We start from the raw sequence: 18811 nt of genomic DNA on the forward strand, positions 1-18811 counted from the left end.
TCTTCTGGCGCTCTGTCCTCCTCCACATCCTGGTAAGGAAGAGGAGAGGCTCCATAGGCTTGATCCTAGGAGAGCATTGAGCTTTTATATTTCGCGCATGTCCCGGGTCAGAGTGGACGATCAATTTTTCATTGGTTATGCAGGAAAGCGTTTGGGACAAGCTGTGACGAAACAGACTGTCTCGTTGGATTATTTTAGCTATCTGAGTTTTACCGCTTGGCGGGTAAGGACCCTCCGGCTGGCTTGCGGGCCCATTCTACCAGGGGAGTGGCTACGTCTACTGCCCTGCAGAGGGGTGTTCCTATTCGTTAAATCTGTGATGCAGCCACCTGGGCTTCAGTACATACTTTTGTACGTCACTACTCCCTCGATTCCATCAGAGGGCAGGATCTGGCTTTGGCAAGGCAGTCCTATATTCCGCAATTTGATTGGGCATGCTAAATTTGTGTTCTAAATTCTTTTCCCACCTCCTTGCTTGGTACTGCTTTGGGAGTCTGTCATAGATGTGGAATACGTCGGAAGACCCAATCCCCTCGAAAAACGAGTTACTTTCTTACCTGCTAACGTTCTTTCGATTGGATGGTCCGACGTATTTCATATCGCTCCCTCCCTACCTTCCCCGCTGCAGAATTTCTTTTGCGATTGCAGCTTGCATTCCGCAAGGCTTTGTGTGTCACACTGGCAGAAGACTGGTGCCACACGTTCTGGGGGAAATAACTACAACTGAGGCTACGGGTGTTGTGCGTCCTACTTATAACATCCAGTGACGTCGGCCGTCGGAGGAGGTCCTCAAGAGCGGTGTATCGATGTCATCGACGCAGGACGCAGACGCTGAAGATTTTCCGAAGTAGCACAGCTGTGGTGATTAGATGTCATAGATATGGAATACGTCGTCGAACCATACCATCGAAAGAATGTTACCAGGTGAGAGAATAACTTGTTCTACCATCCATTTCAACAGGAAAGAGTAGATTTTGGCAGCTACAAGAGTGTTTAGACCTAGGGGATACTAAGTAACCCCTCCAGCACTCTATAGGAGGATAGTTTGTGCTGGGTCTATGAATTTAAAAAGAGTAGTGAAGTCAATTTAAATTTACATTCTCTGGGGAACAGTAGTTCACTTCAGAGAAGGTATTTAAACCTTGGGAACCCCAAAGGACATCCCTGTGCCACTGCACTGAAGGTGCTGTGTGACACAAAAATGAAAGAAGATGCCTATGGAGTTATCTAAAACACCATAAACCAAGAACACACGAGTAACACACACATCAAAATACATAAGGGAGTGGGAAAATGGCTCTCTCTCTCTCTCCAGGAAAAAATCAAGTCCTCAAAAATCCAGCAAGGTTGCTGGGGGTCTCTAAGATGAAGGGAATAAGCACATTTCTGAGAATTCTCCCTAACACTTAGGTCTGAAGAAATGGTTGCAGCTGGCTTCTGTTCCTGTTGTAGTTCCTGCAGATCCTGTTTCCTGGGTCTCAGTCATGGGGACAAGAGGGAGGGTGCCTGGGGCCGCCTGCACTACGATTTGAATGTCGGCGGCAGCAATGTGCAAAGTGCAGATCAGCTGCACTTGGTGCTTTCAGATTCTACTCTTTTTACGGGTGACCTTTTTATGTCTCTCCATAGTGTATGGTTGGAGTTTGTTTCCTATAACGTTTAGGTCTGGGTTGCTACTTTGGGCTTCCCTGTTATTTTCTCTTCATTGTACTTGGGTGAACTACTGTTCCCAAGGTGTAAAGATGGAATTTCATCCCCTTTACATTATATATAGGGAGCCACCACACCACCCTTGCTTATTTAACTGTAGCATTTTTGTTACAATTGCTAGTTTGCTTGAATGACTGGTGGCAGTGGTTTTACTTTAGTGCATTTATAGTCTTATTACTTGCAGACTGATAAATCAGCCTCGGTAATGCAGTGTTGGGTAAGATTTTCATAGTAAGGATAAATCTTCCTGACCTGCGTCAACCCCAGAACCTGTTGATTTTACTGGTGGACTATTTTTCCGTGTACCTCTGTGAGTGGGGACCATTTTCCACACTCACAGAATTTCTTTACTCTTTTTATGGGTGGCCTTTTTAAGACTCTCCATAGTGTCTTTTAAAAGTTATCTTTGACAACTTTTTGGCAATAAGTGCTATTGTTGGTGGGTTGCCCTAGGGGGCTCATGTTTTAAGGTTCTCTGGCTACCCTTGAGAAAACTAGTTCCCAAGGGTAGAAAGGATCTTTGGATCCCTTATACATTAAATTTGGTGAAACCAGCAGACCCCACCTTATGTGGAGTGCTGGAGAGATAGTGTATCCCCTTTCACACTAAAACTGTAACCATTCTGTTTCAGGGACAAGCTTATATTCAATGGCTGGTGGCAGTGATACCTTGTATTAATTTGGTGCACCTTTACCACGGGCTGTGTGCACAGCCCTTGTAAAGGCACCCATGCATGCTCATTTTACCAAAATGGCCCCTGTCTTGTTTTTTAGCCAATTTAGTGTTCCTTGTCCTTTCTTCTTCCCCTGACATCCACGGCAGGAAATTCCTTTGTGTGATTTTTATCTTCGGTGGAGTCCTGCGGACACCCGCCCAGGCTCCAGAGTGTCTGTGATGGCAATAAGCGAGGGATGAGTCCAAAACTATGCAGCCCTTTGTCTTCTAGCCTGGGTGCGACATTCCAGTTGAAATTGGAAGGCTGGCTGTCCTAAAAGGATTGCCATCCCCCCAAGTTTGTATTTTTTAAGGCTGTTTGTTTGGCTGGATTCCTGCATAAGACTGAACCTGGAAGCTGAAGAGGTAGTCGACCACTGGAACCAAAACCGAAAAGAGGAAGATGAAGAATTTGCGGCTGACACTATTTCCAGCGACTGGAGAGCCTGCTGTAGCCCCTCCTTCCAATCAACCTGGGGACTCTGAAAACGACAATCCCGACACCCAGAGCCTGGTGAGACCCACTAGACTGAGCCATACCTCGCCGTGCTGCAACCTTGCAGGGCTGCAATACCTTGGGACCTCCAGCTATTTTCCCCGAAGATGGAGGTATGGCTGCTCTGAATCCCGTGTGCCCACCTGCACCCTGGCATTCTAGTGGTGATTTTATTTCTTTTAACTGTGTAAGGCAATGCGCTTTCGAGTGCTCTCTCCCTTCCATACCCTCTCCCTGAATCCCTGCTCTCTCCTCCCTCCATCCCGCCCACCATCCAGTTGATTGGCCACTCCCCCTTCTTAGTTCCTACTCCCAGGGCAGTCCTCTGCCAGTGCAGCCCCTGTGGCTAAGGGCCCCTAGGCAAAGAGCAGCTCCCACTGACGCAGTTCCATATGGTGTCTGAAGTTGTCAGGAGGGGAAGCCAGTGGCCAGTCATCAACCAGCGGCGATGACTGTCTAGTTGTCTGCGAGCTTTGAAGCCCCAAAGAACCATAACTATTGAGACTTTTAATTTTTTGGGGAAGGTCAGGTGAAAGTATAAAGTACCCGAGCAGTTGATTTGAAAGTGAGATTTATTGTTTGTTTTATTATTTGCAATACGCAAGCCTCCCCTCGGTTAACAGTGCCCAGCATTTATAAGAGATTGCGAAAATTTGTTACATCAACAAAAATATATACATACACATATAGACAAGGTCAGCAATATGAGTTGAATAGAGAGAGAATTCAAAGAGGACACCCAGGTAGTTCGGCACCCAGGATGGTGAAGGTAGGGGTTAGGGTTAGCGTACTTTGTATGCACACTGTACAATAAAATGTATTTACAAAAAGACAATCGTATTACAATTATTTAAACCGGGATTTGTACTTCACAACCAGCTCTCCTTTGGGTGGACATGGCACAGTGGCAATGTTGGGTGGCAATGGATCAGTGCTCTGCACAGAAACGTTCAAAATTCCATATCTGTGCTTCTCTAATACAGCAACAATAAGGCTTTTGACAAAGTCGAACTCCATTTCCTCATAGACAGGTTTGATCACCTATTGCTTACTTCTTTTTGAAAAGGCCTTAGTGTAGCGAGGCATCCTTACATTACCCTTAGTCCTAGATTGTTCACGGCCAGATTCTCGTTATGGGCCAAGACGGCAAGTAGAGTCCTATGTCTCATGCCCTGTATGCTGAAATGCAAGCGCTTTGGCCTGTACTTTAGGCACATATTGTGGAACACCTCCAAACCTCCTGTGTGACAGAATTCTGTCAGTCCCCTCAAATCTCTTGATAGAGTTTTATCGAAAACAATCTTCTGAATGGCTTTGTGTGTCGGTGAAGATGGATTCAACCACTTCTTCTTCCGTGCCTCCACTGGGGATAAAGGCCCATGTTCACATTGGTGGAAATGTAGGTTTTCTGACCAGCGGTGCACGTTGGTACAGTGGTGCATCAGTGACCGCCAGTAGTATTTCCACTGACCCTTCACAAGTTTTGGAGCTCCACCAAAGATGGTTGCTGATAGACTGGGACCACTCTGAAATAGTTTCCAAACCTTTTTTTTTCCCTGCAGCCGAGATTTTCTTATTGATTTTTAGCAAGATGCCATACGTCAAATTGATGTTTAATTTGTGGGAACTGCTCTCTCATTGTCTTGGCAATTGAAATGTGTCTGTCCGTGGCTATGAGGTCGATGGGCATTCCCCTCGATTGTAGATATTCCACTGATTTTATAAATCCTAGTTTCTCCATGGCCACTGAGGATGTACATTGTGTTACCTGCACGACCACTGAACTCGCAATTTTCGTACTATCCATGTCCTGAAAGTGGCAGGTGCAGTACTTGGCAGAAAATCCAGGGCTGTCGCACTGTCCATCGCCAGCTAGCCTGAATCGTTTGCCTTCGAATGTACTTGCTAGAGACAATTGTTCAATTTTCCAAGCATCACTAATGGCCGGAAACAGATAATCATGTTGGTATTTGTTGCACTGCGTTTTTTAAATGAAATGGAGTCCCACAAACTGAAAGACTCTAACTTTCTAAAACTGAAGCCACTAAAATGGGATGAAGCTGCACACAGTAGATTGCCTGCTGGCAGTTTCCCCAGCATCGGTTGTGCAGACCATGAGAATGTATGTTACGTAATCTACAGGCGGCATGTATTGTGATGTTACTGCCTTGTTTTTGACGAGTCGCATGAATCAATGGCTTCCCACATACTTTCCCTCTGACGGAATGCCCACATTTCAGCATACTTATAATATCCATCAAACAACTGTTGAATACTATGTATTTGTCCTCTTTCATTAGACTGTCATCCTGCGTCAAAGTTGATTCGGCCTGTGAAGTTGAGGACATATCACCACATTTGAAAGAAATATCGCTGCTATCAAGTTCTGATGTGTCGGTGAATGCTGCTGCTGGTTCATTCTCTGTCATTTCAACATCTGTTACTTCAACATTGATGGGAGAACACAACAATGTCGACAGCTTTTTTGGTGGCAATTATTTGGCTGGTGTAGATTGTGTGAATTGATCTGCGACTACTTCAGAGCTATCTTCAATACTTGCAGTATCATGTTGTTGCGGCGGTGCGGTTGTCCTGTAGCAATGGTCCAATAAAACTTTGCTGGATTCTCCGGACACATTTATTTCATGTTCTGTCCATTGGACATGAGCATCCCGAGTCTCAACACGCCGCGTCTGAATTAATAGTTCCTCCATAGCCTCCATAGTGTAAATGGTCTGGCAAGCAACATCTTTCATTCGCTTCACTGTCTGTGTATGTATAGTTCGTAGACCCACGGGTAACTAGAGGACAGATTGGAAAAGGGATGTTCAGTTTAAACACAAGATAAAGTATAGTACAATTGACTGGAAAAAAAAAACATAAAATAGTCCCCAGCACAAAAAATTTTTTAAAGTTATGAACTGTTTGTAACTATCCTTATTTTGGTTTCTTTTCTTTACAACTTTTTTGACTCGACCTTCAACGTCTGCACGCTGTTGCTCTGATACATAGCCGCATGTCTCCCCTTCCTCTTGCGCTGCAACGACTATATTTGCTGTATCCGCATAGACAGCACGGAATCATAATATTTTCATTACTGTGTATCAAAATATTGTTAGCGTAAAACGCACGTGAGGACGAACACACATGTACATCTCAATAGCCAAACAGGATTTAAACATTGTGTGGAATAATCAAACGACAAGTATTCGAGCTCTGATGACCTAGTTCGATGGAGATGTCAGTATACATACCTCTGGCGTTACATGGACTGCCACGAATGATTGTATTGAAGAGGAGGCAACTCCCTGAAACACAGTACTTGTGTTAGTATGGTTTTCAATATCGTAAACGTAACACACACTTGGGGTCGACGGCACAGGTACATATAAAGAGATAACCACAAAAGTTGCATTATCTAAAAGAATCAAGGAATATTTGAAAATGATCAGATTTAATCGACTTATTTCTCCGATTTCTTTACATCTGCATCATCTAAATGTGATCTTGTGATTGTAGTGGAAGCTCCATCATCTCCCTGAAACACAGTAATTGCGTTAATAGGGAAGAAAGTATAGCAAATGGAATCACGTTATATGATCACGCTCGATGGAGCTGTCAGTATCCATACCTCATGCTGCTGAAGAATATCTAGGGCTGTTGTCAATGTGGTGCGCACTTCCGAAAGCTGTTGTGCCGATTCGTATCCGCATGGTCCTGCTTCCACCGGAATTACTTGAATGTCAGGCTCCGCATCAAGTGCGTGGGTTGCCGATTCAACAACAGCCTGAAACGTATTTGCATTAGTAAGGATTACAATATTGAAAACACAACACACGCTTGGGGTCGACCGCACAGGTACATATCAACGGCTAACCACAAATGAAACATGGTGTAGAACAATCAAACGACAAGTGTTCCAGTCCTGATGATCACGGTCAGTTGAGCTGTCAGTATCCATACTTCGGGCTGCTGAAGAACATCTAGGGCTGTTGTCAATGTGGTGGACGCTTCAGCATCTCCCTGAAAGACGGTACTTGCATTAGTATGGATAACACTAATTATAACTGAAAACAAACACCAGGGGACGACAACTAAGGTGTATATGAATTGGAAAGCACTAACCAAACAATTGGTAAAATAATCACACGATACATACAAACTATTACTTGACATGCATAAAACAAGTCTGTAGCGGAATAGCCAAGTATGATTACCTGATACGCGCTAGAAGTGGTTTAATAACTGCGAGCATGTGACGGAAGTAGAATGTTCTTGCTTCAGATTCAAGGGATAGTCGAGAAGTTGTAAAGGTAAATTATTGTTTGATAATGAAATGCCAATATTTAAAATTGCCATGTAAGGAGACAGAATACTTGAGTAATGCGCAATATAGCACAGTTCCCTGTGCCCATATATAGATTTCGTTTGTGGGTTATGAAATCTAAAAATAATATATTGATAAATGTCATTACTCAAAAAGCTATACACTCATATCAATGTCGAAAGTATTACAAATTGGAAACAACACCTAAAATATCAATGAATCCATTCGGCTACCTACACACTACTGCAAGGCCTAAAGCTAAAACGGACACTTGACTCACCAGTGGCGGATTGTGGATGAATAGAGTGGGAATCGCATTTGCGAGCAATTTTCGTGTCTATCGCCGTTTGTTCTTCTTTGTTACCCAAGATGTGGTGTACATGTTCGAGGGAAAGTGCCGGCTGCAGATGCGGTATCGATCACCCCTCTTGTCCTCAAAGACTTGTTGGACTCTACTTTCCAGCTCATCCAGTGGATATCCGCAATGTCTGACCCATTCTCTTATTCGATCAACAGTTTTCGGGAATACGTGCATTGTAGTGCCTTCAGATTTAGCATGGGTCTTCGAAGGGCAACCGCTAATCGAACAGGCAGGCATTGTTGAAAATTCTGAAATATAAATATCAAGATTATTATAAAACCTTGATGAATAAAAATGTCAAAGTAAATGAACCATACCATGCTCAATGCAAGGTTTGTTTTGGTCACCGGAACTATACCAGTTCATCATGTGCAGCTTAGTATTTGCATAAGTTACAGACATTTCTGTTTTGTCTTGCACGAAAAGGAACCATGCTTACATTATAGACTGGACCCCCGAAGGATGCAATTCGATGACAATTGACACAGATGAAAATAAATAGATCTATTGATAGCATAACAATTGAAACTCAAGTCAATAGCAATGAGACCAATGACCATAGCTCTATTGGGTACTGTAATAGCAAATAGATTGAAATGTAAAAATGACCGAAATATGACTAGGATACATGGCCTTGCCTTGACCAACAAACAGTTGGATTCAGCAGGCCGAGCAGTATGTTTCAGGAGAACAGGTAGATGGCCACAGGTAGCACACTGACGAGATTGCTTGAAGCTGTCACAGATATCACGGCGACAAGCAGATTAGCATAGATCTCAGTGCTTCTCAGGTAGAAGGTTCAGGAGTTGACTTGCAAAGCACAAAGATGTTCTCATGAGACATATCAAGTGGTTTATAAAGTATTAGAAACAGGGGTGTGTTTGTGAATGAATGACCTGTGTATGTCGTGGTATTATGTTTATTGCAGTGGGGCTGCATTGTGAGCGATGGCCCCTGGGCGTGGGATACCGCTTGAAGTGTACATGCTGTTTGGCACCTTGGCTGTTTGCGCCCGTCACAGCCCCCCATGCCAGCGCTCATCCCCGGGTGCGAACCGCCTTTGATAGAGGGGGTGGGATGGATGGGCCTGGGGCGTGCAGATAAGGCACAGGAAGACTGCTGAATGGAGACACACTTGTGTGGATTGTAGGGGGGCGGCCTGCCTCAGGGTAGGCCTGCCTGGAGACACGGGGTCTGAGGAGGCCATGTGAGCGATGGCCCTTGGGCGTGGGATACCTTTTGAAGTGTACATGCTGTTTGGTACCTTGGCCGTTTGCGCCCATCCCTTGCCCTTATGTGATGTTAAAGGACACGGGGCATCCATTTTTGTACCCCCTTTCCACTCCATTTTGGTGACCAGGCCTCACTGCGATAGTACAGTGCGCAGAGTACATGGCCCACAGCCTCGTTCCCACTCTGACTGGAAAACTCCAGAGGTATTTGCAACAGCTAATTAATGTAACGCATCACTCTGAGATCACGGTCCTGCATGTGAACCGGCTTGAACCATGCACATGGCTCGTTCATCTCCACAAACGTGTCCTTGCCCACGCACCCTCGCCAGTGGAAAGTAACTGCCATTCTGACCCTGTGTCCCTGCAAGGTATTCTCTTCATGTGCCAGACCACTGACCACGCCATGATGGCCACCTAGCAGATCCCCCAACTAACATTAGACCCCTACTGCAGTATATCGTTGCCTATCAATAACAAATGCCACATATCGGAGATTCTTGTGAGCACAGACCCACACTTCAAACACTGTATTATAGTGGTCAAGACCCTTGACCTAAGGCCTGTATAATCCAATGTTCATTGATAGTATTGATATATGTGTGACTTTTATAGAGACATAACAGACTGAAAGACTTTGAACAAGTGTTATTTAGGGCATGCATTATTGATAATATATTTGGTTAGCTTAGATAGTGACCACCCCGCTTCACAGCGACCTGAACTTCACCCATTCCGAGCACAGGTGTCTGACGTCCATCCTTGAATGGAGACACACTTGATTGATTTAAAAAATTGAAACAACCGTTGTTAAAATATGTGGTGTTTTATTTTGTAGCTTATTTTGATGACACAAAACTACAAAAGTTTACACATTGTACAGTTCAGGTTGCAGCATAGCGAGAGAAAATCCCCTGTACTGACCACTGTCACTCGGGAATGTTTCTCTTATGGCACGAACGGCACAGGCGGGTATCACTCTTCGGACGCGGTGTCCAAGCCTTTCGTGAAGCCACCATGTAAAGGAACGATAGGTCACCAGCCTGTACCACCTGTGAAAAGGAATGAAACAAACTGTTTTTAAATGACCAAGATAATTTTAATAAACGTTTATTGTCAATGACAATTCTTGTAACTAATGGCATTCTGCTCGGACAAATGCTATCTAGACACTGCACACTATTGAACGACTTTCCTGCGTTACAATGATATGTATATGTAATTTTGGATATAGTAGAAGACCATGAAATAATAGTGGCATCACAAGCAGAGTATACTTACTCGTTACTCGGATTACGAGGACGAACAGTTGCGCGAAGTTCGTGCATAAGCACCATCATTATCCTCAACATAGCTCGGTGATGCATTGCGGTCGTGGCTCGACTTCCGAAATGTAGGACACGCATCCCGAGTTTTCACAGCAGCAGCAGTTCTCCTCCTCGGTCGGCATTAGCTCGCACCGATTGCATGTGCACCAGGTGGAAACACTGTCCATGCGACTAGGTCCAGTGTCTTAATCCATTGATTTGTCCTGCCAACTGCTGTCCGAAGCCCTATCGTTTTTGCGTGTTTCCCTTTCCAGTAGTTCCTCCTCGGTATACTCTGGCTCGTACATGTAGGGCATTATTGTATATATTGTGTGTTGCACAAACTAAAATAATTGATAGCGGTGGTACTGGTATCTGTCCACACGGGCTTCAAGCAACGAAGGTAGCTGACCAGAGCACAGAAACGAGTAACGGAATACTCAAAGTAACACAGAGAGGAATGGCATCGAAAATCTGCTGCTGTGTGTTGTGAAACGGTCTGTTTATACTTATTGAGGAAAGAGGCGTCCTGCCATTTCCATGGCGACACGTCATTAGCTGAAGCGCAGCGAATGTTGACACGAGGCGTGCTTTGGCGTTGTGAAATGGGCGGTACGCGTCTGCTGATGACAGGCTCAGGGGCGGGGGATATGATTTAGTGCCGCAAAAGCAGGTCAGCCAGGGCGATGGGGGAAATGATAGGATTATCACAAAATGGCAGCTCCCTGGTGCCTGTTTTCGCGTGCGTTTAATGGACGAAAACTCGGGTAAGGTCCATAGGAAATATTTCGAAAATCGAGCGACTTAGGCTTAAGAACACATGGCCCACCCGTAGGGGCAATAAACATTTTTGACCGAACCATTCCTTTAAGGGGAGGAGGGGAAAAATCCAGTGTTGAGTGATTGCAGGAATCGGTGGGTGTAGGGGCAAGAGAGCCAACGCTATCCTTGATGGGCCTGCATGAGCATGGGGAAACCTGTTTAGAAGATAACTTCATGTAGCGGACAACTCTTGTTACTTCATGTGTGACGGAGGAGGAGGAGGGTGTGTGGCTAATGGAGGTAAGGGGGTGAGGGATGGTGGGATGGGCCGTGAGACTGTGTAGCAAGGTTGATCAGGATGTCCTGAGTTTTGGTGGTGAAGTGTGTGGCCAGTGTGTTGCAGAGGGCCTGGGAAGGTGAAGGGGAGAAGGAGATTGCGGAAGGGTTGGATAGTTCCCTGCAGATCTTGAAATGTTCAGGCGTGTTGATGATTTCTCCCCAACCCCCTCACCCCTCTAGAAGTTTTAATGGCTCATTCCACTAGGGGCATGGCAACTTCGTCTGCCCTTCAGAGGGTGTTAGGCAGAAACCTGTGCAGTTACCTTAGGGACCACTGCAAAAAGTTTAAGACCACAGGAGTAAGCAGTAAACCCAATTGGTAGCAGTCTGCACCACCCAGATTTACCTGGTAGCTGTGGCTGAGCAGTCAGACTTCTCTCAAGAAGAGTTAGGCAGTATACAGAGCATACACAATAGGGCCAAGCTTTATACAGTAAAACAAGCAAACACTTACCAGAGCTTTGGTATTAAAAGTATATAATTATTTATTTAAAACACACTTATGAAAATACACTGGCACTAATATATCAAGCAAGTTCAAACAGTCACTATACGTGTATACACCTCCCTAGTTAATTATTCGACAAGTCTAGGTTAAGACACCACTTATTAACAAAACAGAGGTGAGCGTGTAACCTTAGATGGCACTCCAATAATTCATTAAAAAGGGAGAGAAAAGGCAGAGCATGGAAATAACACAGTACCAACACTTTTAAGAACCCCCAGTAAGGCAGGAAAGGCAGGGTCTACTGTAGAGCCAAAGTTCATAGGCCAGGCCCACTCTTAGAGAGAGCAAGGCTGAATGTGCCCAAGATCACACAATGGAAATGCACTCGAAGTCTTTGCAGAAAATGTCAAGAGGTTGGATCAGATCAGAAAGATGGTTCGGTTTGGAGGCCAACCCAGTTGGAAAATCAAGGATTTACGGGACACCTTGGACAGTCCGTTGCAAGGGAGTCCAGGCGGGACACAGTACCTTAAATTGTGAGAACGTTCCAGCGAGGGCAGTTGTTCCTGGCAGCGGGTGCAAGTCGTGGCTTCGACCAGATGAAGAGATGATCTCGACGAAGAAGAAAGCTGCAAGTCGTTGCACTGCCAGGGATGAAACCAGCCGCGGAGTTCCCGATTAAAAGTTACGACCCTTTTATTCGAGGTCAGTGGTGAAGCGTGGCTATCCGGCTGCCAGGGTGCTTGGCACGGGCGATTCGACCACGAGACGTCCTGGAAGGCGAAAAAGGCGAACTGGTTGGTCCCACCAGCTCAAAGGGAAGAAGACTCTCCTGGAAGAAGATCTTCTCTGTCGTTGGGGAAGTGGTGAGTTCTTTACAGCAGGGCTCCACCGGTGGGGTCGTCGTTGTAGATGGCTCAGCTTCTCCCCTCTTCGGATTCTTTAGGTCCTGCTGCGGCTTCTGAAGTTCCAGTCCCCAAAGCCCTGCTTTTATGCAGAAAAACCCCCATTCAACAGCCTAGCTGTCACTCAAGCATGCCAAGTGGTGAGTGCGACTTGGGTTGCCGAGGAAACTCAGTCCAGGGTGCCTAATCCCCCTCCCACACATCCTGTAGACCCCAGACCGAGTGGCACCATTTGGAGGGCACCGCCAAAAAGTGGAACAAAGGGCTCGACTTGGGTTAGAGTTTCAGAGGCGAACACAACCGCCATTTTAAAACCGAGTCCTGGCAAAAATACCCAACCGGGGAACTAATATTAAATAAATAACCCGGCGGTATCTGTAACATTGCACCAAAAAGTGGTGCGTTTAAAATCAATGGGAAAATCCCATAAGAAATATTCCGGTGGAATATTTTGCATGGTATCCACTGCCACCAGCCAGAAACTCGACAAGGGTGGACTGGACAGTGCCCCCTTGGAAAACAGACCCAGGGGCAATCGAATTACCCCTACTAGTACTTCCACAATATGATGGTTTGTACTGGTTCTGTTCACAATTTAGGACTAGTAAAGTCAATGGTGACTTTACATGCCCTGGGAGACAGTCAGTCCCAGGGTATGGAGTCTATGTTTGGGGGTCACTATGACACCCCTGTGTTACTGCACTGAGGGTGCTGTGTAACACACATACCAAAAACACATGAAGCCCTATGGAGTAAAAGACCCCATAGCCCATAAAACACATTCACAGTCAAAGGACATTCTCAAATCATGCCTAAGAGTTGGAGAAAGAGTCTCACTATTAGCAGGAGAAAAAAATAAACCCCAAAAATCCAGCAAAGCTGCTGGGGGACTCAGTAGGTTTGGGAAATTAGCCTTAACAGAGAATTCTCCCTAGCATAGGGGTGTTCCGATAAAGGATATCTGCGAGGCAGCTACCTGGTCCACCTTCCACACGTTCACTAAACATTACTGTTAAGACACTTCTAACAATGAAGGTGGATTTGGGAAGGCAGTTCTATGCTACATTCCGGGCAAACAACTCTGTTCTTACTCCCTCCTCCAAAAGAACTTAATTCTGCTTTGGGAGTCTATCATAAGATGAGGAATGTGTGAGAGGACACAATACATTTAAAGAACAAGTGACTTACCCTTGGTAACGTTCTTTCAACTCGATGTTTCTCCCACGTATTCCTCATCACCCTTTCAACCTACCCCACTGTAGAATTTCCGAGCTTTGGACTTTTTAGGTCTGATAATTTAATGAGGCACTTATCAAGGTCGGTAATTCTGCATATGGTGGCGAAAAAAACTGAACTGAAGCCAACGGGTGCTGCACGTGTTATATGTACTCTACGATGATGTCGGCTGAGATGGAGGCCCCGAGGGACATAGTCGACCGTCTCGACGCACAGCGCCCACTGCCGAGAGACATTTTTTCTCCGAAGCAGCTAAAGCTGGAAACTAATATATCCTAAGATGAGGAATAAATTGGAGGAACATCCAGTGGAAAGAATGTTACCTGGGGTAAGTAACATGTTCTTCTTAATAGTATACTATGTATAACTGGCTATTAGCTGATACTTATGAACCAATAGGTCAATTACTTAACTGGAAATGCATTGTCTTTCTTAAATCGTAATTGGATTTGCTTTCTAGGATATGCTTAGTGCATTCTAACATAGTATTGAGTTGATTTTTATGATTGTGTTTATATGATGTTATTGTACTTACTTACCCAAGCATTATCTTGGTCTACTTGTTTTTAAATAAACCCTTTATTTTTCTACAATAGTGTTTCAGTGTTTCTTTGGGCCATGTGTATGCTAACATTTCTTTGTACCAAGCTACACCCCCCTCTCCCTCCTAAGATGAGCCTGGCTACCCTGTCCATGCTACGGCTTTCTCAGGAGGTACAACCTTATACTAAGAGTGGAGTTTATGTACTGCCTCAGATGTATGGTTTTATGAAGCCCTTAGTTGGACTTTAAAAAAACTGCCCTAACAGGTTTTTTTGAATTTTGAAATAGTCATGTAATACTCTGCACCAAACACTAGATGGCCTATGCAAAGCATGTGAATCTAAGCAGACATAAGCATCAGAAAGATGATTACAGGTATGTAATATTTGTCGCATCCTCTGTACTGTAGGTCAGTTTGTCTTGCAGGGAAATATCATTTTGCTGCTTTGCTTTTTCTTCCTGCATTTCTAAATGGGATATTTTTCCCTTCACTCTTTACCGGGGTTACAGAACTCAGTTACAAATGTTTGCCTGACTGGTATGGCCTAGCAGTAATATTTTTGGGGGGTTAATTTGTTTTTTCCACACAGGAAAGAAGAAAGACAAAGAACGGAAAGAGAAAAAAGAGAAAGACCACATAAAATCAAAACAGAAAAAAAAGAAGAAGAAGAAAAAAAAATCAAAACAGCATGGTAAGTGTGTAGATGGTAGTGGATATATGTACTGAGAATTTTCAGTTCTTAAATCTCTCCAGCTCCATACAGATACACATTTCTGTTTGTATGCATTTTAAATGGCCAACCGCATAATAATGTGGAATCCACTGTTATTTCATGTGCAATACGTTAATTTCTTGGACAATAAACTGAGTTGGTCACAACTGTTAAAGCACATGATGTTATTAAATGTTTGAGTTTAACTTGCCCTGCAATGTACAAATGCCTATATTCTGACTGTGCCACTTTGCAAACCCATTTGATTCATAACTGCCTGCCACGAAAAGCATTTGTGTTTAGTGCATTGACAATTCTTTAACATTTCTTATACTACAGTTTCATAAGACACAGATAAACCGCTAAAAGCATTCCACACATGATGTTAGGCAAGATTTGGTGCAGTACCCTTTGGGAGACTACAACAACCTTGAACTCCTGGCAATAGGAACCCAACCTTTGTTATAAGTCTGTACTACACAGGTTGGTAGTTGTTAGGCAGAAACCTGTGCAGTTCCCGCTGGGACCACTGCAAAAGATTTAAGACTAGAGGTGGTTGGCAGTAAACCCAATTGGTAGCAGTCTGTACCACCCAGATTTACCTGGTAGCTGTGGCTGAGCAGTCAGACTTCTCTCAAGAAGAGTTAGGCAGTATACAGAGTATTCACAATAGGTCAAAATAACACAGTAGAACAAGCAAACACTGACCAGAGCTTGGTGTAAAAGAGATATAATTATTTAAAAACACATCTGGTTAAACACACTGGCGCTAATATGAAGCAGTTCAAAAACACGGTCACTAAAAGATATTCACTCCCTTCAACGATTAGTTAGACAAGTCTTAAGTAAAGCAACACTTATTTTCAGACAGTGGTGAGCGCTTAACAAAGATGGCACTCCAATCAATCGGTTTAAAGGGGAGAGGAAGGCAGAGCAAATATGGAAACGGATCCCAACACTTTCGGAAGAACACAGTAGGAGAAGAAGGCAGGTTAAAACCGTAAAGTCAAAGTTAACAAGGCCGGACCCACTTTAAGAGGCTCCGGTCGAAATGTGTCCAAGGTCACACGGTTCAAAGTGCCCAAAAGTCTTGCAATAAGTTCAGAAAAGTTGGACCAAAAGAAAGGGACCAGTTAGATGGTCAAGGCGGCCAGCCCAGTCCAGAAGGTTAAGGGATTATTGTTACCTTGTAGCAATCTTTAGAAAGGGAGGCCTGGCGGACACGGTACCTTAAAATGGTGAGAATACTCCAGCGGGGGCAGTTGTTCCTGGCAGGGGGTGCAAGTCGGTGCTTCGTCCGGAGGAAGAGAGTATCTCATCGGGAAGGAAAGCAGGAGTCAGTTGCACTACCAGGGAGAGGAAACAAGCCGCAGAGTTCTCAATTAAAAGGAGCGGTCCTTTTATTCGCGGTCCATTGGTAAGTGGCTATCCGGTTGCCGGGGTGCTTGGCACGGGCAATTCGACCACAAGACGTCCTGGGATGCGAAAAAGGAAGGTAAACTGGTTGTGCCCACCAGTCAGGGGAAGAAGACTCTCCAGCCGGGAGATCTCCTCTGTCGTTGGGAAGTGGTGAGTCGGTTCAGCAGGGCTCCACTGGTGGTGTCGTAAGAGGCCGGCTCAGCTTCTCCCTTGTCGGATTTTCAGGTCCTGTGGCGACTTCTGAAGTTCCAGTCCTAAAAGCCCTGCTTTTATGCAGCACACCCCCATTCACTCAGCCTAGCCGTCAATCAAACATGCTAAGTGGTGAGCCGGCCGGCTCATCATTTGGGCCAATCACACAAGAGTGCGACTTGAGTTACCAAGGTAACTCAGTCCAGGGTGCCTAAACCCCCTCCCACACACCCTGTGATACACACAGAGTGGCACCACCTTTGGAGGCTTCTGTGGAGAAGCCCGCCAAAACGTGGAACAAAGGGCTCGACCTTTGGTTTGGAGTTACAGAGACGAACACAAATGCCATTTTAAAACCGGGTTCTGGCTGAAAATACCAACCGGTGAATTAATATTAATTAAACTGGCAGTATGTTAGAGGCTATGTTAAAAAGTATTAGCCTCGAACAATGGGAAAATCCCATAGAGATATATTCGCGGTTGAATATAAAAAGTAGTATCTCCTGCCACCAGCCAAAACTCGACTAGGGGGGAGGGGACAGGGTCCCCTCGAATAACCGACCCCGGGGCAATCGAATTACTCCTACCAGTACGTCCACAATATGATGGTTTGTACGGGTTCTGTTAGTAATTTGGGACTAGTAAAGCCAATGGTGACTTTACATGCCCTGGGAGACGGTAGTCAGTCCCAGGGTATGGAGTCTATGGTGGGGGGTCACTATGACAGACGGTGTTACTGCATGGACGGTGCGGTGTAACACACATAGAAAAACATGAGACCCTATGGAGTAAAAGGCCCCATAGCCCATGAAACACATTAACATTCAAAGGAACACCGCAAATCATGTCCAAGAGTGGGAGAAAGAGTCTCACTCTTGGCAGGGGAAAAAATAAACTCCAGAAATCCAGCAAAGCTGCTGGGGGACTCACTAGGATAGGAAATTCAGCCTAAACAGAGAATTCTCCCTAACAGTGTTGTGGCGGAGCAGCTAGGCTCCTCTCGAGGGGTCAATGTGAGCAATAGGGTGGTTACACAGATTCACAGTGACAAATATCTAAATAAATACTTACACTCAAGGTTTCTTGATTAAACAATTGTTAATTAAAGTCCGTTTGAATAAGCCTTCTTCTGAAGGGGCAATATAATCCTAACACACATACACGCTCCAAAATACACAATCTTAGTGTCTCTAAATCAGCAAGTACCCATTTGGGATGGCACACACAAGTGACTTCAATAGATAGGACACTGTGGACATTAGTATTTCACTGGTACATTTAGAGCAGTACTGAGATGGGTGTCAAATTAAAGAGGTTTTATAAGACGAGATCACACAAATATTCTTAAGCAGGTAAGTACTTTTTAACACCCCAATGCAAAGTAAGTTGCCCTTTCCTGGAAGGAAGGTAAAAACACACAATCAGAGGGGAGAAGTCTCATTCAGGGAGCCAGGCCAGCTAATGCCAATTGGGCAAATGTCTAGGTGAGCTGAAGCACTTCCTGCAGGTAAGTAAAAGTCTTGCACAATGTTTTTGAAGTCTTTGTAGAAAAAGTAGAATCAAAGTAGGGCCTGAAGCTGGGAGGCATGTGAAGTGTAGAAGATGCAAGCAACTCTACAGGAGCAACCAAGACAGGTCACAACAGATAACTGATCTCTTGCCTTGTAGCCTTACTTGTTATCTTCGACTTTACAGTACCTTTGGTTAGAAGAAATGGCTCCAGCGGCTTATGTTCCTGTGTGGCACTGCAGATCCTTTGTTCTTGTGCCTCAGTCGTGGGGACAAGAGGGAGGACTTCTGGGACTCCTGCAACACAATGAGACAGTCAGGGACAGCAAAGGGCAAACTTCAATTCAGTGGCACTTTGGCGTTTCAGCTCCTCACGTCTGACTGCAAATAGCAACACAGCGATTCTCAGATACCACTTCAGACTTTCCTTGCTTCTGGGGTCCAGCACTCTGTTGAGGTGGCTCAGGCTAGGTCAGTGCTGCATCAGGGAAGTCCGGAGGATCTTCCTAGCGCTCGGGTCCGACTTAAAAGTGATCCACTCGTTTGGTGTTCCGCTCCCTGGCACTTCGGTTCCAGCAGCAGCTTCATTGGAAGTAC

The 18811-nt window shown here is 44.9% G+C and overlaps 1 protein-coding gene across 6 annotated transcripts in view; it reads left to right on the plus strand.

Moving 5' to 3' along the window:
* PHF20L1 (PHD finger protein 20 like 1) overlaps positions 1-18811 on the plus strand; it is a 1153412-nt gene that overhangs the window by 605471 nt on the left and 529130 nt on the right. For all 6 annotated transcript variants that reach the window (XR_011278670.1, XM_069621650.1, XM_069621651.1 and 3 more), the window contains one exon: positions 14972-15073. Coding sequence is in view for 5 of the 6 variants with exons in the window: in XM_069621650.1 (XP_069477751.1) it covers positions 14972-15073 (102 nt within the window). In the remaining variant the exon portion in view is untranslated. The remainder of the gene's footprint in view (positions 1-14971; positions 15074-18811) is intronic.

This window comes from Ambystoma mexicanum, chromosome 5q (genome assembly GCF_040938575.1).
Source record: "Ambystoma mexicanum isolate Mex_15411 chromosome 5q, UKY_AmexF1_1, whole genome shotgun sequence".
NCBI lineage: Eukaryota > Metazoa > Chordata > Amphibia > Caudata > Ambystomatidae > Ambystoma > Ambystoma mexicanum.